At 40.0% G+C, this 22,988-nt stretch overlaps 1 protein-coding gene across 1 annotated transcript; it reads left to right on the forward strand.

The window, feature by feature from the left end:
* Window positions 1–3,485: 3,485 nt before the first annotated feature.
* LOC124147973 lies at window positions 3,486–16,336 on the forward strand. Its single transcript, XM_048399188.1, has 6 exons — window positions 3,486–3,776; window positions 4,471–4,905; window positions 5,786–5,901; window positions 7,335–7,861; window positions 9,831–9,866; window positions 11,497–16,336. The coding sequence occupies exons 1-6, from the start codon at window positions 3,486–3,488 to the stop codon at window positions 15,792–15,794; spliced, it is 5,703 nt and encodes a 1,900-aa protein (XP_048255145.1). The 3' UTR covers window positions 15,795–16,336.
* Window positions 16,337–22,988: the final 6,652 nt, after the last annotated feature.

Below are 22,988 nucleotides of genomic sequence, written 5' to 3' on the forward strand. Positions count from 1 at the left end.
TGAACTTGGACACAGACTCAATTGGGGATGGGGTTTGTTTCTGGAGCAGAATTCGAAAACCATTCAGTGTATTTGATCGAAACTTGGCAAAGCTATCAGGCACATACTGAAGTGGTGCCTTTTGTTACATAGGGATCTTTCTAATTTTTTATCTTTTAAATTTTTTATGGAATGAAGTTGGACATAGACTCAATTGGGGATGGGGTTTGTTTCTGGAGCAGAATTCGAAAACCATTCAGTGTATTTGATCGAAACTTGGCAAAGCTATCAGGCACATACTGAAGTGGTGCCTTTTGATATTTTTTTTTAAAGAATTTTTATTTTTTACAATTTTTATGGAAAGAAGTTGGATCTAGACTCCATTGGGGAACAGGTTCGTTTCAGGGCCAGAATTCGAAAGCCATTCAGTGGGTAAACAATGTATGCTTCTTAAAGGGGCACTGATCTAACGCAATTCCCCGGGACTGGTTGTTGGCTTTGTTATTGTTTTTTCCCAGTGAGTACCCGGATGTATAGCAGAAATCTAGACTAGTTCGCGACCTCTGCTGCGCCATTCGTAAGCGCATTAGTCACTTTTATGGATACCGGTAGTAATAAAGGTGTATGGTCACACTGATCAACAAAATGAAATACAGTTTTCGAGATAATAAGGAAATGTAGGTATCTTTGTGGGTAGCATCGGTAATGGTGACGAAGTTTTGATAAGTCACTTGCTTGGTAATTTTGCGATTTTCGTTTACACTATTTTTACTTGCAACACAAAGTAAATATTTCACCTGAGCATTGCTTTTTTTATAGTGTGTATATTATTTTACTGTCAAAATGTGTAACATATTTATTAAACGTCTAAATATTCAGTTATTTTACAAATTGACTGAAAAACATTTCCATCTGTATTATTATGATAACGAATTCCAAACATTTTGATGTTTAATGTCATCACCAAGAGACTGAAAATGTTACGTTGAAAAGTACATTTCTATGTTGTTTGGCTTCTAATCCTACATAATAATCTGTTGTGGTGTTTGTAGGCCCTTTTGATAGTCTTAATCAATCTGGACAGATTTGTTTAGTCAAAATGACTGACTGACTGACTGATATAGAAGATTTAACGTGCGCTTTCCGACTGTAGCGTATTTCGCACACGGCCCTGGCCGGACCATTTAGTATATTCCGAAAAGGGTGAAAGCGGTGTGTGCAACCCAAGAGGGGACCTTTTAGGGGTTGCTTGTATTGAATTTTTGGAATTTTTAAATTTGGAATAAAGGACTGAAATATTTACACATTTTATATATTGCCTGAGAGAATCACATTTTACAAATTGACGGTAATATATACACGCTTACAAAGGAAAAGACCTGTGAAAACAACGTCTATCGCGCATTGAAGAATTTCCCAACCAAGACGTAGAGAAACAATAACGAATTATCGGTTCTAATGAAGGAAAACAAAATGCAAATACCATAATTACAACCTACCAAATTTATGTGTATAAATTTTAGGCAGCTTCCTTGTTCGAGGAATGTATCCGTGAATATCTACACAAAGGAACAATATCCCACTCGTCTGCAGCTGTACAAAGAAACTTATTCGATGTCACGTGCCTCTGTAAAAATCAAATATTTTAAAAGATATATATCGTTTCGGGATATTATAACACGTGTTCGTTCCTCAACTGATCACTTGGATTGTTTCAGGTGTTTCACATAGGTGTCAAGTCTCAAGGGTCGGCTGAGAAAGCCCACGTGACAACTATTTTCATAACGTCCACGGTTCCTAAAACATCCAGAGTGATAGATAACAATGATCAATCAATCAACGTATTATCAGTTAACCCTTTGAACAAAGTATGTTGTTTTTACATCGGCACTTCACGCCATGATATGAGTGTATTCCCTTAGTTTTAGTAAACCTAGACATGTAAACACTCACTTTTGACATATCCACTGTGCAAGATAACAGTGATTAATCAATCAACGTATTTTCTGTTAATCCTTTGATGACTAGGAACGATCCGTTGATATACAAAAAAAAGTAAATCAACTGATCATTCATCTCTTGCTGGGCTGCCACGTGCATATTATATAACACACATTTCACCTCACTTTAAACCTGGATTTAGATTGAATAATTACCCCCGACACAATAAATGCCAAATGGGAACCTTTGTCAGGTAATCTAAGTGATGCTACCACTAATTGTACCTGTAATAAATTCATTAACTGAGCATCAAGTGAATGACGACAAATACACAAGTGTAGGGGTTATACGAGAAAACGTGGATGACAAGGGAGTAGTAATCGTATTATCGACGCAATCCGAAATCCGAAAATGCTTTCACTGCATGGATACTATTTTTAGTATTAAACTATAACCATCTGGGGTATTTCCAAATGACGACATCCGATGAGCTCCGCCGTTCTTTTTGTCTGTTTGTTTGGGCTGAAGAAATTAATTAACATGCGCCCTTTGTCGAAATCTTTATAGATCACAGTTAACCAATCAGTGTTTATGCAAAAATGCGTAAAACAAATATTGCCTCCAGCCTCCAAGTTTATTTAACTGTCCTTGCAGACGGTAGCCCAGTCTCTGGTCACGCTCAGTTGCGTTGCGTATCATCCGGGTACTCACGGGGGAAAAAACAATAACAAAGGCAACAACCAGTCCGGGGAATTGCGTTAGATCAGTGCCCCTTTAAGGGACATTCAACTGTTGACTCATTACATACAGAATTCCACATTTACTAGTGGTTACTTTACAGACAGCTGCCGGGGGGATATGTCATTTTTCTGATGACTCTTGTTATAAATTATGTTGCTTGTGTACAGATTGCCAGTGATCAACACTGACCAATTACACACTTCACTTCACATTGTCTATATGTAAGCCCTGGTAAGCTCACAGCCAAGTAATCCTAATGGAATTAGAGTGTTTGAAAGAAAAAGAGCAGACAGAAAGAGAAATTAGAGCTAGAACTTAAGATAGTGAGGTGAGGTGAAATGGGGTTTAACGTTGCGTCAAAGATTATTGCACTTATATAGCGACGTGCATGCACGTGTGTGTGTTTGTGTGGCTGCTTGTACTAGTCTGGACTGATGCCGATTTATAGTGCTAGCTCACTGAGATACCATACCGCAGTTTACCATGAATACCCCACTCAGACACAGTATACTGACTCCGAGCCGACCAGTCCTTGTTTTAGCCCCTTAATGCCGAGCGCCAGACAGGATAACAACAAGTACCATCTTTTAACGTCTTTTGGTATGACGTGGTCGGGGATCGAACCCCGGACCTTCCGCTCTCCGGGCGGACACTCTACCACTAGACCACGGAGGCGGTCAGAACTTAGGATAAAGCAGCAGTCTAACTGGTGAGAAGGAGAAGAGATTTGATGTGGCAAAATTTGTCAAACTTATACCCCCCTTTCAGGAAAATGAGGTAGACAAGTTCTTTTTGCACTTTGAAAAGTTAGCTACTAATTTAAAATGGCCATTAGAAGCATGGACTGCACTTATTTAGAGTCTGAGGCCTATCGTCAAAAGTTTAGAAACTGCAGAAAACATGAAGGGCAGACTTATGTTGAGTTTGCCAGAACCAAGGTTGTGATGTTTGATAGATGGTGTTCCTCCAAAGAGATAAACAAAGACTATGAGAAGTTGAAACAACTTATGCTAGTTGAGGAGTTCAAAAGGTGTATTCCATGTGACATTAATACTTATTTGGATGAACAAAAGGCTGAATCATTAGAACAAGCAGCTACTCTAGCAGATGACTATGTACTTACACATAAAGCTTCATTGCGAAGTGCAGCTTACCTTGGTAGAGGAAGGTTTAGTTCTTTCAGTCAGTCAAATGCTACAGGGAGTAATTCTTCATGGTCAAATAACAGAGGTTGTAACTTTACAGGTAGTGGATTTTTTCAGTCATCATTTAAAGGCCCTAATAATAACCAGGTGTCAGGTTTGGCAAGTATTTCTCCTCAGGGAAACAACACATCCATGTCGACAGGAATGATGATTTCAGGACCAGTTTGTTCATATTGCAAGAAAAAGGGACATTTGATAAGTGCATGTTGGAAACTAAAAAACAAAGATCAGAATGAACAGGTGCCACATGCTCTGGCTTCAGTGATATCACGCCAAATGTCTGGACTTGATGCTGAAGATGTGCAAGTAAATAACACAACCTTTAATTCTGAAAAGGGTTATTCACCTTTTATGTCCAGAGGATTGGTATCTTTAGTGGATGATAGCTCTGTCTCAAAACCTGTAGATATCCTGAGAGATACTGGAGCCCTCCAGACTTTTATGCTAGAAGATGATCTACCATTTTCTGAGGAAACGTACACTGGAACCAGCGTACTCATGTGAGGAAAAGGTGGTTACATTAAGGTACCTCTTCATGTAGTCCATTTGAAATCAGATTTAGTGACAGGATGTATTACAGTTGGAATCATGTCAACTTTACCAGTGCCAGGTGTCAGAAGATAAGGTTGTATCTGATCTTCCTAAAGTTAGTGAGATCCCAACCGATAAGCAGGAAGAGAGAGAAGAGTTAAATGTATATCCTTCGTGTGCTGTTACTAGGGCTAGGGCTCAACAGAAAGCTAAGTCTGACTTCCCTAGATCCAGTGAAATTGATTTAGCAGAGACTTTTATCAGTCATCCTGAGGAAATTGAAGATATGGAAATGTCACCTGCTAGTATGAGAAAAGTGGATGAATCAGATAAAAGGGGCAGATTGTTAGCTGAAGGGCTTAGATCTGAAGGTGATAAGTACAGTTTTGGGGAAGATTCAAGTGGAGTTATTTCTAGGGAGAAACTTATTGAAGAACAAAAGATGAATCCAGAACTTAGGTTGTTAAGAGACAAAGCTGTTTCAGAAAAAGATAGTGATGGGGAGGCAGTATGTTATTATCTGAAAGGAGATATTTTGATGAGGAAGTGGAGACCACCAGACTCTCCAGCAGATGAAGAAAGGACGATAGTGCACCAGATAGTCATTCCACCAGTGTATCAACATGAAGTTCTTAGTCTAGCCCATGATACTCTACTTGCAGGGCACTTAGGAGTTAACAAGACTTCTCAAAAGATCTTAACTCACTTCTATTGGCCAGGAGTTCAGAATGATTTCAGAAATTTCTGTAGAACATGTCACACTTGTCAGATGGTTGGTAAACCAAATCAGAAGATTGCAAAATATCCTTTGCAGCCAATTCCAACAGTTGAAGAACCCTTTAGCAGGGTTATAATAGATTGTGTCGGACCATTCCCTCGCACACGGACAGGAAATGCCTATTTGTTGACAATAATGTGCGCATCAACACGTTTTCCAGAAGCTATTCCACCGAGGAATATTTAGGCTCCTCTCATTATCAAGGCTTTAATTAAGTTCTTCTAACTATATGTCTGGAATATTTCAGCAGGTTATGTATGAGTTGGATATCACTCAGTATAGTTCAAGTGCATATCATCCCGAGTCACAAGGTGCTTTAGAGCGGTTCCACCAAACTCTGAAGAACATGCTAAAGGCTTATTGTGAGGACAATCAGAAAGATTGGGATGAAGGGATTCAATACATATTGTTTGCAGCTAGGGAATCTGTGCAGGAGTCACTGGGCTTCAGTCCTTTTGAGTTGGTATTTGGACGTACAGTTCGGGGGCCATTAAAGTTCCTAAAAGAGAAGTGGTTAGATGATGACAGGGAAATCAGTTTGCTTGATTATGTTTCAAACTTCAAAGAGAGATTCATTAAGGCTTGTAGCATGGCAAATCAAAACTTGCAGGTTAGCCAAGAGAAGATGAAAACCTGGTATGATAAAAAGGCAGAACACAGGGAGTTTGCACCAGGTGATAAAGTCCTCATTCTTTTACCAATACCAGGACACCCACTAAGAGCTAGGTACTATGGCCCTTACTTTGTACACAAGAAATTGAGTGACAAAGATTATGTCATAGATACTCCAGATCGGAGAAAGTGCAAAAGAGCTTGTCATATCAATATGATGAAAACTTACTATGATAGGTGTGCTGAAAGTGTGTCACAGAATGTGAGTGTTAGCACCATAGACACAGTAGAGATAACTGAGGAGGTCACATTAACTAGAGACACTTGTACTACGAGCAAGGGAGAACCTGAGGTGAAGCTTAATAACTCAGATGTCTTAAACAATCTGGATGCTAAGTTATCACATGTGACCAGTGAACAGAAGATAGAACTGGAAGAGTTAATTCATGAGTGCTCACATTTATTTGCAGATGTCCCATCTAGGACAGATTGGGGGCACAGATGGCCGAGTCGTCTAAGGCGCCGCGATTCGCTGTGCAGAGTTGCATCCCTTAGGCGCGCCAGAAACCTATGATTGTGGGTTCGAATCCCGGTTCGCCCCAATTATGTTTCTAGGTTTGGCAGCACCATACCCGTGCTCGTGGGTTTTACCGAAGTGGTAAACGTCTGATCTAAATCACTTGGGGCTTTCCTCCCACATTACGCAGACATGCCGTGATATGACTGGAATACTGTTAAAAGCGGCGTTAAACCAAACTCACTCACTCACTCACTCACTCTAGGACAGATTGTATCTTTCATGACATAGATGTAGGGGATGCAACTCCTGTCAAGCAGCACACATATCGTGTGAATCCTATCAAGTAAGCTCAACTTACAACAGAGATTCAGTATATGTTGGACAATAATATCATCGAACCCAGCACCAGTGCTTGGAGTTCACCATGTATTCTTGTACCAAAGGCTGGGGGAGGCATTCGTCAGTGTAATATTTACAAACGTGTTAATGCCCTTTCTAAATCTGACTCTTACCCAATGCCTAGAATAGATGATTGTATTGATAGGATAGGAAATGCTAGGTATGTAAGCAAGTTTGATTTATTGAAGGGATACTGGCAGATCCCGTTAACAGATAGGGCAACAAGGTATCAGCTCTAGTCACACCAGAAGGCTTTTATCAGTATAAATGTGATGCCTTTTGGATTGAAGAATGCCCCAGCTACCTTTCAAAGACTTATCAACACCATTACAGCAGGTATTGACCATTGTGAGGCATACATTGAAGATGTCATTGTGGCTACAGTTAAGTGGGATGATCAGATGAAGACCACGAGAATGTTATTTTGACTCTCTTACCCGTGCTAAATTGACCCGTGCTAGAGTCAACTTGTGAAGGCCACAGTGGTGTATATAGGACATGTTGTGGGACAAGGTGAAGATAAACCTTTCCAGGCCAAAGTAGAAGCAGTGAACATGTTTCCAGAACCTACAACCAGGAAAGAATTGATGAGATTCTTAGGGATGGCTGGATACTAATTATATTATAGCCAGTTCTGTCAGAACTTTTCTCAAGTAGCAGCTCCATTGACCAATCTACTGAAGAAAGACTGCAAATTTAACTGGGAAAAGTCTCAACAACAGGCCTTTGAGAAGATCAAAGCTATTCTAACTAATGCACCTGTGTTGGTTGTGCCAAACTTCAACAAGACCTTCAACCTCTATGTTGATGCCTGTGACATAGGTGCAGGAGGAGTACTACAGCAAGAAGAGGATTTGGGGATAGACCATCCCATTTGCTACTGTAGCAAAACATTTGACACTCATCAGAGAAACTACTCAATCATAGAGAAAGAGACTTCGGCCCTGATACTAGCTCTCCAACACTTTGAAGTGCACCTTAGTACAACGGTGACACCAGTACTTGTGTTCACAGATCACAATCCCCTTGTGTTTGTGAAGAAACTTAAGAACAAGAATCAGCGACTAATGCGCTGGAGCATTCAGCTTGAGAACTTTGATCTGGACATTCAGCACATCAAGGGAAAAGACAATATATTGGCTGATGCACTCTCACGTGCAGTGTGAACAGAGGTGACAATTTATATTCACCCTTATGAACTGAAAAACAAAACCAGCTATATTTTCTAACTGTCGAGCATGAGTTCCTGAATTACGATGTGTGATCATGATGTGTCTGTGTTTTATGACAATTGTTGTACATAGTTTAGTTGTGAAGTTTTTCAACATGTAAAACTTCTTTTCAAGTGGGGGAATGTTATTAGAATCCATTATATATGTATGTGTACTTTTCATGAAGAATATATTAAATGTACTTTGTTTTCATGAAATGTATATTCATACCTTTTTATCCCCCCGGGCATATAATGCAGGGGGATGTAGCGATCAGCCAGTCTGTCTGTCCATCCGTAATCATTTCCTTTTCTGGGGCAGAATTCCAAAACCATTCAGTGTATTTGATCGAACTTGGCAAATCTATCAGGCACATACTGAAGTGGTGCCATTTGATACATGTATTTTGGGATTTTTCTAATTTTTATTTTTTTAAATTTTTATTGAATGAAGTTGGACACAGACTCAATTGGGGATGGGGTTTGTTTCTGGAGCAGAATTCGAAAACCATTCAGTGTATTTGATCGAAACTTGGTAAAGCTATCAGGCACATACTGAAATGGTGCCATTTGATACATGTATTTTGGGATTTTTCTTATTTTTATTTTTTATGATTTTTATGGAATGAACTTGGACACAGACTCAATTGGGGATGGGGTTCGTTTCTGGAGCAGAATTCGAAAACCATTCAGTGTATTTGATCGAAACTTGGCAAAGCTATCAGGCACATACTGAAGTGGTGCCTTTTGATATTTTTTTTTAAAGAATTTTTATTTTTTACAATTTTTATGGAAAGAAGTTGGATCTAGACTCCATTGGGGAACGGGTTCGTTTCCGGGCCAGAATTCGAAAACCATTCAGTGGGTAAACAATGTATGCTTCTTAAGGGACATTCAACTGTTGACTCATTACATACAGAATTCCACATTTACTAGTGGTTACTTTACAGACAGCTGCCGGGGGATATGTCATTTTTCTGATGACTCTTGTTATAAATTATGTTGCTTGTGTACAGATTGCCAGTGATCAACACTGACCAATTACACACTTCACTTCACATTGTCTATATGTAAGCCCTGGTAAGCTCACAGCCAAGTACAGGCGGATGTTATGCAATTGTGGCTTGGCTATTGCTCGACAGGTAGACAAAGTGGTCAGTTCCCAGGTCGGGTTTCGGTGTTAACTGACATGCCATGTTGGCAAGATTTGAAACTTTAATTGTGTATGCCATGTCGGCAATTGTGAACTAAGGTGAATTATTTATTACATGAAACATTCACTGGATCTTGTTCGGAAATGATGGGATATTACAGCCTAAAGTAATACTGTTTTTATTGTGATTGATACTTGCGTTTGCTGTTTGTGAATAATATGAAGCTTGATTAGACTGCCAGTATTAAATTCTTTTTAAATTGTTGTGTGATCTCTCCTTGTTATGTAAGGAAACTGTTTAGTGGGTCCACACGTAACATGTATCAGTGACCAAATGTCCGAAACAATTCCCTATTCCCGGGACTTATACCATTCCCTTGTATTTTTCATATGAACACTTCACATGTCTTTGAATTTGTTTGTGCCCCCGGTGGGCCAGGATAAGCCTACGCCTTCGCGAACACGTGGTATATAGTAATGTTCCTCCTGCATTAACTTCCAGAAAAAACGATAAAGCTGCAGCACAGAGTAAAATGGCATCCAACACACTTTTTGAGTGTCTTCCAAATACATTGCAATGTATACAATAGTTGTTCAGTGGGATACGATGAGTCCATTGAAAATGGCAGTTGCTGTTTCAGTACACAGTTCCCAATTTTTAGGGGAAACATAATAGGGCTTTTCATTCGCTTGCACATACCAAGGCCCAATCACAGTTCACTTCAGCAAATGAATGGCTTTTTCATCTCTGTATGTTTCAGGTTACCATGTTCAAGAAACCTTTGACAACATAATCCGTAAGTGTAGCATATATTTTAATCCAATATTGAAGTGAGGAAGTGACAGACAGCCCATGACGGCACTAATCTTAAAACAAATTAATATACAAGCGGAAAAGTTCCTGTGCATCACTGACTATCATTGTAAATAATAACTAAAGCGAACAAAGAACGATTTTGAAACATATTGATGCACTGATGACAATGAAATATTAATTCACCATGACTTTTTCAACACATGTATTCTGTAAAGGTCATCTCAGGCTGAAAGATACCAGGTTGGGTCAATTGTCAGTTCACAAGTCAGTATGACCACCATTAGCAGTGACACAAGCTTGACAACGGCGCCTCACTGACGACACAAGACGATTGAGACAATTGTGAGATGTCATTCCAGTTCTTGACCAAGGCTGTCGCAGCTGTACCAGTTGTTTTGGAAGTCGGCATTACATTCACCACACACATATTACATGGTCGACAGGCCAAGGGAGTGCTGAGGTGTTCTGTTGTCCAACAAAGTTTGTGTTCACACGTGAAGGCATGCATTATATGCTGTAAAATGATGTGACGTCCAAAGTCTGAAGAAATCAGAGGACATGGTGATGGATAACGTCGCCATTCTACCGTACACCTGTCCAATTGCCATCGATGACTTCTAGTACCCTCCCTCCATCGAATTCAGAACGTTGGATAACACAGTCAACGTAACGTTCCATTCGACGTCCATAACGGCTGTCAAGGTGAAACCTGGACTCATCTGTGAAGAGGACTTACCTCTCTGCTGTGACCCGAACCTCAAATGTTGTCTTGACCATGCCAGACGTGCAGTTCGATGACTGTTCAATCGATCCCTAAGCAGACCTAAGCCTGGGATACTGCGGGCTGTCTAAGCTGCAGTGTCTAGCCCGTTACGCAAGTGAATCAGACCGATATGATTATCCTGCCGACGTGACGTCCAGAACATGGTCGATCCCTGGTGTTGCCAGTCTGTTGGTACTGACCCCAGAGTGACTGCATGGTGATATGATTATCCTGCCGACGTGACGTCCAGAACATGGTCGATCCCTGGTGTTGCCAGTCTGTTGGTACTGACCCCAGAGTGACTGCATGGTGATATGATGGACGCCAAAACGCCTAGCAACTACATTTTGTGCATTTCCGTTATAAATTTTAAGATAGGCGTGGACATCACGTTTACGAGTTTTGGCCGTCAAGTAAAGTTCCTTTTCAATCTTAAAATAATGCAACGATTTACTCTGCTTTTGAATTAACTCGGTCCCATGTGTACTGTGGATGTGTGACGAATTTCGACCACGTGGGATGACCCGGATGCCATTCGGTTTCAGGGTCATCATTGGTATTGATTATAAAGGTTTTACATGTGATTATCATGCATGATTCTGTAAAATTCAGGGCCATGTTATTCTAATGTGATTCAATTTATGATGCACAGGAATGTTTTCCCGCCAGTATACCTTACTGTTCAAACAAAACGTAACTTTTTTATTTGTAATTTTAATTTGTTACAACACTGTGCATATGAATCATCATACCTTTTTCATAAAAACATAATGTTTAATTCATCACCGTGATGACATACGACATATGGATACAATAAGTTATGTGATAATGTATATTTTACTTTTAGAATCAACCCAGCTTCTCATACGGCACGATGACCCTTCACAACATGTGTCTACATTTGCTGAGAGAGCAGCCCTCAAGATTCTCAAATCAAATGGATGCATTTATATTAAGGGGAAATCTGGTTCAGGTAAATCGAAGATTGGGTTAAAACTTCTTGATGATGTAGCCAGGGAGAAAAGTGTACAACCTGCCATACTTACCTCATTCAGACAATGGAATTTGATCCCACAATCTAAGGAAAACAAACTAAAGTATGTTGTTATGATTGAAAACATTTTTGGATGCAGTAATTTTGTGCAGGCCAGGGTAGAAGAATGGAGCAGGCTGTTTGAAATCATGTGGCCAGCTGTGGAATCTGGACGCATCTATCTCATTTTAACATCCAGACCAGAAATCAGTGCTCAGTGTGAGAGTCGTGTGAAGAAGTACAAACTGATGGAGAACATTCAGTGCATCACTCTGGACTCGGGGACATACGCTCTCAGGAATGGAGAGAAGAAGAAACTGATGAGGATGTATTGTGGGAAATTAACATTCAGTGATGAGGAAATCGGAAAAGCAATAGAAGTGGACGGGGCTCTGGGCTTTCCCCAATGCTGCAGGTTCTTTTCCAGGAGTAAGAAAGCAAAGGATAAAGGTATTCAGTTTTTCTACAAGCCATATGAATACATAACAGAGGAAGTGGAACTACTTCAAGAAAGTGATCCCCTTGGATATCTGGTACTTCTTCTTGTGTTGATGAATGGTGGTCACTTGGCGAATACTCCAGTGAGGTCTTCAAATACGACACATCAGATCGAAACTCTCATTGACTTATGTAGTCTTTCATCTAAGCCGAGTTTAAGGGATATTTTGATGAAGGCTGAGTCACTCTGTGATGTTTATTTACAGAACATTGACAATAACTTTCAGTTTCATCATCAGTCAATCTTTGATGCTGTTTTTGTTTTTGTGTCAAGAATATATCCAGACATGTTTCTTGGATTATGCCCAGCAAAGTTGCTCGTAGAACTGGTAAAGACAGAGATACATGGATCAACGTCAAATGAAGTTGTTGTCATAGTTCCTAGGGAAGATTATGGCATTCTTGCTGACAGAATCACAGAGCTACTTCTGTCTGAAGACGCTTTGGTAGTCCTCGACCACCCTGCCCTGCACGATGAAGAGTTTGCAAATGTCATGTTTGAAAAATGGAAACATGAGAATAAACTACACGGCATACTGACATTCATAATGCCTAACCAGTTAGAAATCAAGATTGGCCAACCAGTATCTAATAAATGCTTGTTCAAATGCAAATTCATCCTCCCATGTCTGTTACTGAAACAGATCAGAAAGCTTGCACATTTATTGACTGCCACTCTTAATGATGACTCTCCTCCAGACATGCTCACAGAGATCTTGGCATGCACAGTGTATACGAAAGATTTAGCTTTATCCAGCATGTTATTGAACATGGGAGCATCATCAGATGAATGTTGTTTCCGTGCTTTATGTGGATCGCCCTACACATCAGAAGACACTGATGAGATTGCCAAACATATTCTTTCTGAAGGTACTGACTACACAGAATTGGAAGATATGTTTTGTGTTGCTGTTTTGAAGGAAAATAGTCTTGTTGCTCAATATCTCTTTGAAAGTAAACTCAAAAAGAAGGAAATGAAAATATTAAATCATTGGTTAGAGAGTCTTTGTGAACTGCTTTCTAACACGAACGATAATGTAAAAGATATCAGTGAATCTAATAGAACAATGGCAGATATCACAGAGAAAATGATTGAAACAGCATGCATGTCTGACCCCGAATACCTGCTCTGGAAGGCAGCAACGCATCCTGTATCTATTATCTTACAACATCTGCTCAAGATGGATCTTGATGTTAATGAGGTGTTTTTGGGAAGCAAGCCTCTGCATCAAGCTTTGAGGTTTGGTGTGGCTGATAACGTGGCTCTTCTTTTGGAGAATGACGTTGACATCTGTAAGACCAAAGACAATACAGTGTTTCATTTGGCAGCAAAGTCGGAAGTTGACAGTGAAGAGAAAACTTACATACTTTGCTCATATTTAAAATCTTGTAAGATCGTCATCCCAACTTCTCAAGAAGATTCAAACCTCGCTGAAGACTTAAGAGATTCCGAAAATCCAGATCGTCAAGGAGATCAAGAGAATCCCGAAAACAAAGAAGATGTAGAAGATACAGACGATCAAGAATATAGAAAAGATCATGATGTTGACGAATTAAAAGAACAAGAAGATTCAGAAGATTTGGACAACGAAGAAGAAAACGAAAATGTCCCTGACACTTTGGAAAAGTTCCTCATTACCGAAAGTCAATATGGAATGCCAATTCATTCAGCATGCCATGCTGAAAATGCTGGAAGTCTAAGGATATTGATTCAAGCAGGTGCTGACGTCAATATACAAACAGCTAAACTAGAAACGCCACTTCATGTGGCAGTGAAGAAAAGATCTGTGGAGTGTGTAAGATTGCTATTACAAGCCAATGCATCAGCTGATACGATTGATTCTGACATGAATTTGCCATTAACATGTTCAGACAAAACTGATTTTGAGATAGTAAAGGCTCTTGTTAATGCTGGCACTGACGTAAACTACTCAGGACACAGTGGAAGGACATGCATGCATTTGTCATTACAAAATGATGACTTAGACACAGTCAGATTCTTATGCGACCATGGAGCTGATGTCAATACTGTCAAATCTGATGGAGTCACAGTGTTGATGGTGGCTGCGCTCCATGGAGAGATACACATGGTGAAGCTTCTGTGTGAGAAAGGAGCTAGGCTTGACAAAAGAGACGAAAATGGAGAGACGGTGTTGCACAAAGCTGCCAAATCTGAAATAGATGCTGCAGAGAAGCTGCTGTACCTGTTAGAGGATCCACATGCTCCTATTGATGTAGAGGACAATGCAGGGAGGACTGCTGTGTTTCCTGCAGTACAGTCGGGGGATATTGAGGTGATACAAATTATTCATGACAAGGGGTTTGACTTACTGAAGTCTGATAAAGATGGAAACAATGCCTTACATGCAGCATGCAAAGAAGGTGTTCGTGACTTTGATGCTTTATCCACAGTATTTGGAAACAGCTTTGGACACATTAATCAGCAGAATACATTTGGTGAGACTGTCCTTTATCTTTTGGTCGACGGTAACATCTCCTGTGACTTAAAACCTCTTTTAGATAGAGGTGCGAAGCCCAACATAGCCAATGCAAAGGGTAGAACAGTTCTTCATTTGGCTGTGGAGAAAAAGAAACTTGAACTTGTTAAATTATTTCTACAGAGTGATGGTGACTCATGTGTTGCAGATATAATGGGCATGACACCACTTCACATTGCTTCTGAAAATGGAAATTGTGAAATGGTTAAGCTGCTCTTGAAGCACGGATCAGATCCAAATGCTGTGAATGAAACTGGTAGAACACCCGTCCACATTGCATCTGAAAACATACACGAAGGCTGTGTTCAGGAGCTCCTAAATGAAGGCGCCGATCCTTGTGTGGTAGATAAAAAAGGACTCACACCACTTCACCTGTGTGTGGGGGTTAACATCGCTATGAAAACACTTCAACACATGTTACCCCTTGCTTCTTATGGATTAGGAGAATCATTTTGGAGATCAATTCTAAATTCAAGAGATCGCATCATGAAGATGCTATTGGAAAACGGTGCCAATCCAAATATGTCTGACAATGAGGGCTATTGCCTTCTCTATGTTGCGTCTACCGAGCGAATTGCAGAATCCTCTGTTAAAATACTGTTAGAAGCAGGAGCAGATGTTTCTGCTTTGGATCCAGATGGGAGGTCACTTCTTCATGCTGTTGCTGAAAGAGGAACGCCTGAAGTGTATAAACTCCTGGTCGATAGTGGAGCTAATGAATATATGCGGGATCAAAAGGGAAAAACACCACTTCAAATCATCACGAAAAAAAATCGCCAAAGAAAACCATATGATCCAAACTCCTATGCAGACTTAATGCGAAATATGGGTTTATCAGTCCCACAATTGCAACCAAACCCATACACATTCGGTTTGGGTCAGCCATTCTTCAATGCGAGCCATAGACCTTGGCAACAAGATGCTCCAAACATCGTACGAGCCTCTGAGATGCCTGTTGCAGATCAAACTGATGTGGTGAGTCCCAATACAGAGGAGGAGGAGGCACATCCTGACATTGGACTTGTGAGAGAAGATAGAAGCAAAGGGAGGAGTGAAGGTGAAGGCCGAACAATAGTTTACCAGAGAGATGAAAGCATTGACAGTGACAGTGATTGAAGGATCCTGAATAGTATGACATTGAAAGACACTACTAGATATTGGATTAGATTGCAATTAGTGTCAATCAATTTAGAATAGATGTTCATAGACATTTTAAAGGTATACATATTATTTTATTTTTTTGTGTTCTTTATACCACGTTGATGTCAAATTATTAACTAAATAAGACATCTGTCAACACCACGCATTAGACATTCAAAGTTAAGTTTGGTGAACCAGGATTCGAACCCACAATCATAGGTTTCTGGCGTGGCCAAGGGACGCAACTTTGCACAGCAAATTGCGGCGCCTTAGGCGACTTGGCCACCCGTGCCCCCTCTGTACAAAGAGATATATTGTAAATGAACAAGCAAATCACTCGCTGATTAATATCTATACTCAATGCAATAAAGGGAAGACTTTACAGAGAGTATTCGAGACAAGTGGAATTAATACCATTTGAATTCTCATAACTCAAAGACCGCCTCCGTGGTAGAGCGTCCGCCCGAAGAGCGGAAGGTCCGGGGTTCGATCCCCAGCCGCTTCATACCAAAAGACGTTAAAAGATGGTACTTGTTGTTACCCTGTCTGGCACTCGGCATTAAGGGGCTACAACAAGGACTGGTCGGCTTGGAGTCAGTATACTGTGTCTGAGTTTGGTATTCATGTTAAACTACGGCATGGTATCTCAGTGTGCTAGCACTATAAATCGTCATCAGTCCGGACTAGTACAAGCAGCCACACACACACGTGCATGCACGTCGCTATTAAAGTGCAATAAACTTGGACGCGACGTTAAACCCAATTTCACCTCACCTTATAACTCAAAGGATTTGCTTAAGCTTTCAAGTATAAAAAAGATCTGAAATCGTTCAATTACAGTCAAATGACCAATTTCCTTCCACTGATGTACCTACCTGAACCTAAAAAAGGAGACCAGTGAGACCGCATGGCATATTTATTATGTCTGATGCAGTTCTGTCTTTTGACTCGTGACATATGTTAACTTTTCTTCTTTATGTCACTTTTATTGATATGCTTGGGTTTTTTGATTGATTCACACACTGTGATGAATACATCTCGGACTGTGACTTTTTTATATATACATTATAATAACTTACTGATTAATTAAATTATTGTCGGAAGTAGTATTTGTGTCTTACCAATGGTGGGCCATCAATTGCCCGTACTAAAGCAAGGAATAACCACCATATTGTCAAACGGCTATGAAGATAAAGAGTCATATCAAAGTCGATATCTCATGCGAGTTTTTGGCAATATGAAATTACTCTGAAATATGTTACTCCTACAGATATTCAGTTTTGAAACAAAACTGATGTTCTTTAAAAATATCAAGATATGCAGGCTACATCTGCCATGCCAATTGGGGCCTTTATTCACTGAATGCTAATCTGTATTCTTATAGCACGGTAGTTGGATTTGATCGTTTTAACAATTAAAAAACACAACTATAACACAACTGATCTAAATCAAGAATGTTATCCCATTTTACACATACTGGGAGATTTACTGTGGGTATAATCTTATCGTAAAAATATCCGGAACCTTTAGGCGCCACAAGTCTACCAATAGTGTGTTTAAATGTTGATTATATGATATGCATAACGGAATTATTTCTAATATCTTTCCATTATGTTTGGTAGAACCTGGCTGTAGTCAATAAGTGTGTCTTAATTTTATATTATATAAGTTAGTTGAAATGCATTATTTCATCTTCTTTGAAGATATCTTTAATAGTGTGTATTTGCTTTAACACCCAATTCCTAACAATAAAATATGTTGTTGTATTAAACTGATGGTTACAGCAAAGAGGTTCTGAGAGTGCTTCTCCAAGTTTGTGAAATGATTTTAATGTTTTTGTTCCCCATGCATCCAATACATCTCTCCAGTAAGTGTCAGCTAAATTTGCAATTTCTCTTAAATGTCTTTAGGTATACAACTAATGGCACTTCTGTTGGTTGTTAGATTTAGTGATATTTCTCAATGTTACAGCAACATACCTATATACCAATATTACAGTATCTTGGAAAAAGTTTGCAAGACTCTACTGAATATTTACCAATACCTGTTTTTTGTCATTTTTCATAGATTTTACCACCTTTGCCATTTCATCCATGTTAGATATTCTTTTTATGAAGTATCAAACTGTGATTTATTATACTGTTATGTAATACTGTTTTCGGTAATAAATTATTACTTTCATTAATCATTTTGTATAGGATAGCCAGATAAATTATTTTCTTGTACAACGGATCCGCCCATGTGATCTTTCACCGATTTATAATTTCTTTGGTATTTTTTATAAAATATGATTTTGTTTTAAATCATTCGCGAACAACATTGATCGATTTGTCAATGGAAGGGAAGCAACTCTTCCGCAATCATTTTCCGCACGAAGACCGTTTGGTCGGACGTGTTGTCAGTCACACGTCCTGTTGCCTCGCCTGTTTTGTTGTATGGGGTTATCTATTTATTAAATTTCAGTTTTAATAAGTGTATTTTATCACCAAGGTAAGATTATATAACTATCAGCATCAAATGTTGGCGTATTTCGTTGCCACATTTGCTATTGTTTGGTATCATCGATGTTGCACGGACATCTCACTCCATGTCGCTGGTATCAGTTTTCGGTGGCTGTTTTGGCGAGGTCGTCGTTGGGTTTAAATCACTTCAATGTGGATAGCGACAATGACGGGGATGGTGATGAAATATTTCATAGGCGGTTCCAGAGGTGGGGGTGTCCAGGGGTCACACAGGCCTTTAATGGTCTAAGTCGCCCTAAACCCAAATACCAGACAATACCATCACATGCCGCAATACCCGTGAAGAAAAGGTCTTAAGCAACCCATGCTTTCCGTAAATGGCGACTATGTTTGACTTAGAGGCGACTAACGGGATCGGGTCGTCAGGCTCGCTGACTTCGTTGATGCATGTCAACGATCCCAATTACGTGAATCGATGTGCATGACGTCAATCACAGGATTGTCTGGACCAGACTCGATTATTTACAGACCGCCGTCATATAGCTGGAATATTGCTGAGTGCGGCCTTAAACAACAAACAAACAATCAAACAAACAAACAAAAACATGCCACAAGCGGAAGTGTAAATATTGTCATTGGATGACTGCTGCGTCTCGGACAATCAAGATACTTTATTTTTGCAAACCAGTAACCGCAGTCGAGTATCGTTTGTGAACTTGTAATTGTTGGCGTTTTTTTTTGTACGGTTTTGCACAATGATGACAAAGTGCTTTATTCCAACGGGGCGAAGATCCGGGGTAGAATAGGTCTTAAGCAACCCATGCTTGCCGTAAAAGGCGACAATGCTTGTCGTAAGAGGCGACTAACGGGATCGGACTCGCTGACTTGGTTGAAGCATGTCATCGATCCCAATCGCGTTGATAGATGCTCATGATATCAATCACTGGATTGTCTGGTCCAGACTCGATTATTTACGGACTGCCGTCATATAGCTGGAATATTGCTGAGTGCGTCGTAAAACAACCAATCAACCATTATTCCAACGGTCACAAAACGGTCACAGAACAGCTTTCTAACCAAGAAGGGCGGTGGGTTAAGGTGTTCGCTCGTCACGCCAAAGACCCAGGTTCGATTCCCCACATTGGTACAATGTGTAAAGCCAGTTTATGGTGATATTGCTGAAATATTTCTAAAAACGACATAAAACCATACTCACTCGCTCACTCTAATCAAGAAAATAGCTGAAATGAAGCTTACTGATAAGAGTTGGTGAGTTGTCATCGAATGTCATGGCAACATGCTCTGCCGGGTCTGGTTTACGGCTTCAAAAAGGTTTACTTCTTGAGGTCCAGAAGTTGGTTCCTTTGACATATTCAAGGTTTTTGTTTTTTTCATCCATCCAAATTGGCCCCATAGATCCGTAATACAAACATATTATTTTATTATAGGGATATAGAAACGGGCTCCGTCCGTCCGTACGTGCGTACGTATGTACGTCCGTCCGTCCGTCCGTCCGTCACGTTTTGTTTCCGGAGCATAACTCATAAACCGTTCAATATTTTTTCATCAAACTTTGCAGGTCTGTCAGGTACATGCTGAACTGGTGCCTTTTGCTATTGAGAAATTTTAGAAATTTTTATTCTTTACGTTTCCATGGCAACAAGATGGACTTAGGTTCCAAACTCATCTTTTTTTAACAATTTCCATGACAAGTTCCACCTCGGTTTATAAAGGTTAGGGTTTGTTTAGATTTAATTATGTCATACATTCTGCAACAGGGGAGGGGGATATAGCCACGTTAGTGGCAAACTCTTGTTAATCTGAGCTTTTATTTAACTTCTCCATCCCGCTAATTTTGTGCAGAGAATCCGTTGTAGAAGAAAATGATTGGTGTGGCCTTGGAATGGTTTGTCCATCGGTTATTAGCCCCCCTTTATCGATGTTATGGAATAATAACCGTTAATGTGTATAGTAAATAGTCCAGCTTTATAAGGCACCACTCTGGCGACCAGTGATTTACATAAATGGAACATACTGGCAGCCATTGATTGAGTTCGTGCTGATATTGATTTGTGAACATTATTTACCTTCTCAGAGCTCCAGATAATCTTTTGGTGTTGTGGGTATTTTACCCATGCATTTTAAAATCATTGGGTATCAGTAATTCTATCTGGGTATTCAAATTTTTGTTACCCACTAGTTTTTACACATGTGGGTATTTAAGTTAAATATTTAAAAACACTATTCATCTAGTCCCTGCAAACTGGTGTCATGTGGGTTCGAGAGCTTTAAAGGACTCAAAAATACCACGATACGTCCACAAGAAAGTGCGATGGCAAATGATCATGATGTAACTGTCATCGTGGAGTTTGGCAAGGTTGACGGAATGCCCGTTTATAATTTCAAAATAAGTTGCTGATATGCAAATCGAATACGCATGGTTACTTCACAATATTTTGATGATACGCAAAAGTTTTATTTTTGTAGCGTATCTGTAATGTTCGTTGCGTATTTGATACGCTTGGATTTTATTTTACTGCGTATTTCTGCATTTCTGATGCGTATTTTACACAGATACGCAGCTTATCTGGAGCTCTGCCTTCTATAGTCAAAGCTAATTTTAATTGTACATGTAATAAAGCATCTTGGGTCATATCCCCATGTCTCTTTTCTTACCATTTGAATCAAACAAAATCTACGAATCCCGTGGATGTGTACTTTATCTCCAATTCGGAAAAAAAGGCGTTGGTAATATTAATCGGGTTATTAAGTGCAGAAGTGTCAAAACATTTCACTTCCATCCACATGGGGAATCCGGATAATATAAGGTCGCCAGTAAACGATGCGCAGTAGTCGAGAGTGGGCGACATAGTAGATAGGGTGGTTTGTCTGATTCAGACTCGAATATGTAGAGGCTGCTGTCATATAGCTTGAATATAGCCGAGTGCAGCCTCAAGAAAAAACAACGAACAAACATATACACTTGCACACAAACGTTTCATTGTTTCACATGAGGGATGACAATAGTCCGCTTTCCTTTATATCGTCGAGCAATATTCCAGCAGGTCCAGTTTTTGGTGTGTACATTTCACTACCTTCTGTACAATCGAGCAGACCCGTGAAAATCCGGGGTGGAATAGGTCCTCAGCAACCCATGCTTGCCGTGAAAGGCGACTATGCTTGTCGTAAAAGGTGACTATGCTTGTCGTAAGGGGCGACTAACGGGATCGGGTGGTCAGGATCACTGACTTGGTTGATGCATATCATCGTATCCCATTTGCGTGGATCGATGCTCATGATGCCAATCACTGGATTGTCTGGTCCAGACTCGATTATTTACAGACCGCCGTCATATAGCTGGAATATTGCCGAGTGCGGCGTTAAACAATCAAACAATCGAGCATGCTATTTCTTCAAAGAGCGTTATACGTCGCTTGCTGAAAAAAAGTTGTTTGAGCAGGGTTACACCATTCAAGGCTTTAGTAACGCTTTCAAAACGTTAAATTGTAGACACGTGGAGGCTGGGATTTTGTATCGAGATTCACTATTTTTCAGTTACAGCTACGTAACGAGATATTTAATTTTTTAAAACCATGAGCCTGAATTTTTTAAAAGAACAACACCTTGCAACAATGACATTTTTGAGGCAGGCAATTTTAGTCTTTTATCTACAGTCTGAACTATAATGACTTTTTCCAGAATCTCCGGGAATAATTAATGTTTTTCGATACAATTCCACAATGTTCACAATATCAGTCACTGGATTGTCTGGTCCAGACTCGATTATTTTCAGGCCGCCGTCATTTATTGGTAGGTGAAATATTGCTCAGCGCGTTCTCAACCAACAGACAAACTGGCAGCCTTGTCACACGAAGGACACATCGTATGAAGGTGAGTGAAAGGGAGTGGCAGGGGCCACGCCCCCCCCCCCCCCCCCCCCCCCCCACCCCCCCCCCCCCAAAAAAAAAAGGATTCTCTCGTTCAAACCAAACGGGAATCGAATCCAGATCTTCGACTCGAATGGCGGAAGCTCCAATCACATCACCCGTCACCGGGTAAAGGAATGCTGTAGTGTTTTACGCTATCAAACATTTTGTTCTATTCATATGGTTCAGAATATTTTTTTGTTACATAAATAAATGCTTATATATATCAGATCAATGCATTTTCCCCTAATTGTAGACAAATAATGCCTACTTTCGCACACTTTACCACATAACGAATATCGCCATGCATGTAAATGCGTCCGCATGCGACAGTGATCGGTGCTGAACCGGGCATGACGATTGACCTTTGAACCTTCCTTTCAAAATGGCGTCTCAGTCTGGTGAGCCACTAACCGTTTTCTAATTTATATTAATTGCATTTACTTAGAAATGTATAATTTAGCTTATCTTATGTTGGGACGTAACATCCATGTCTCAAGTTGTCAGTGCTCAGTTTGTCAAAATCAGATTTAACTCACGATGTCCTTCATCAATTATGGAATTATGCGTAGTCCAATCAAACTCGCGTAACGAAATCGACATCCGGTTCGTAAACTGCCGTGAAGAGTTCGTTCTATTGCAGGATTTGCAAAACATGTGTTCCGACAACAGCTATTTTCCAAATGTTTCATGTTTCTTATCAAGGTGCTCACGTTTCATTACAATACAGATCTTGATTATCGAACAGATCGTCTTCACTGGGCGACGTCATTTTATCTGAA

The sequence above is a fragment of the Haliotis rufescens genome, unplaced genomic scaffold (assembly GCF_023055435.1).
Source record: "Haliotis rufescens isolate VD_foot unplaced genomic scaffold, xgHalRufe1.0.p SCAF_2, whole genome shotgun sequence".
In the NCBI taxonomy this organism is placed as follows: Eukaryota; Metazoa; Mollusca; class Gastropoda; order Lepetellida; family Haliotidae; genus Haliotis; species Haliotis rufescens.

What these genes read in the sequence shown, in the direction of transcription:
- LOC124147973 (XM_048399188.1), top strand. Translation starts at nt 3,486, where the DNA reads ATGGCCATTAGAAGCATGGACTGCACTTATTTAGAGTCTGAGGCCTAT. An exon ending in ATTGGCTGATGCACTCTCAC is followed by an intron (nt 7,862 to 9,830) that starts GTGCAGTGTGAA and finishes TGTATGTTTCAG; the next exon opens with GTTACCATGTTCAAGAAACC. An exon ending in AACCTTTGACAACATAATCC is followed by an intron (nt 9,867 to 11,496) that starts GTAAGTGTAGCA and finishes TTTTACTTTTAG; the next exon opens with AATCAACCCAGCTTCTCATA.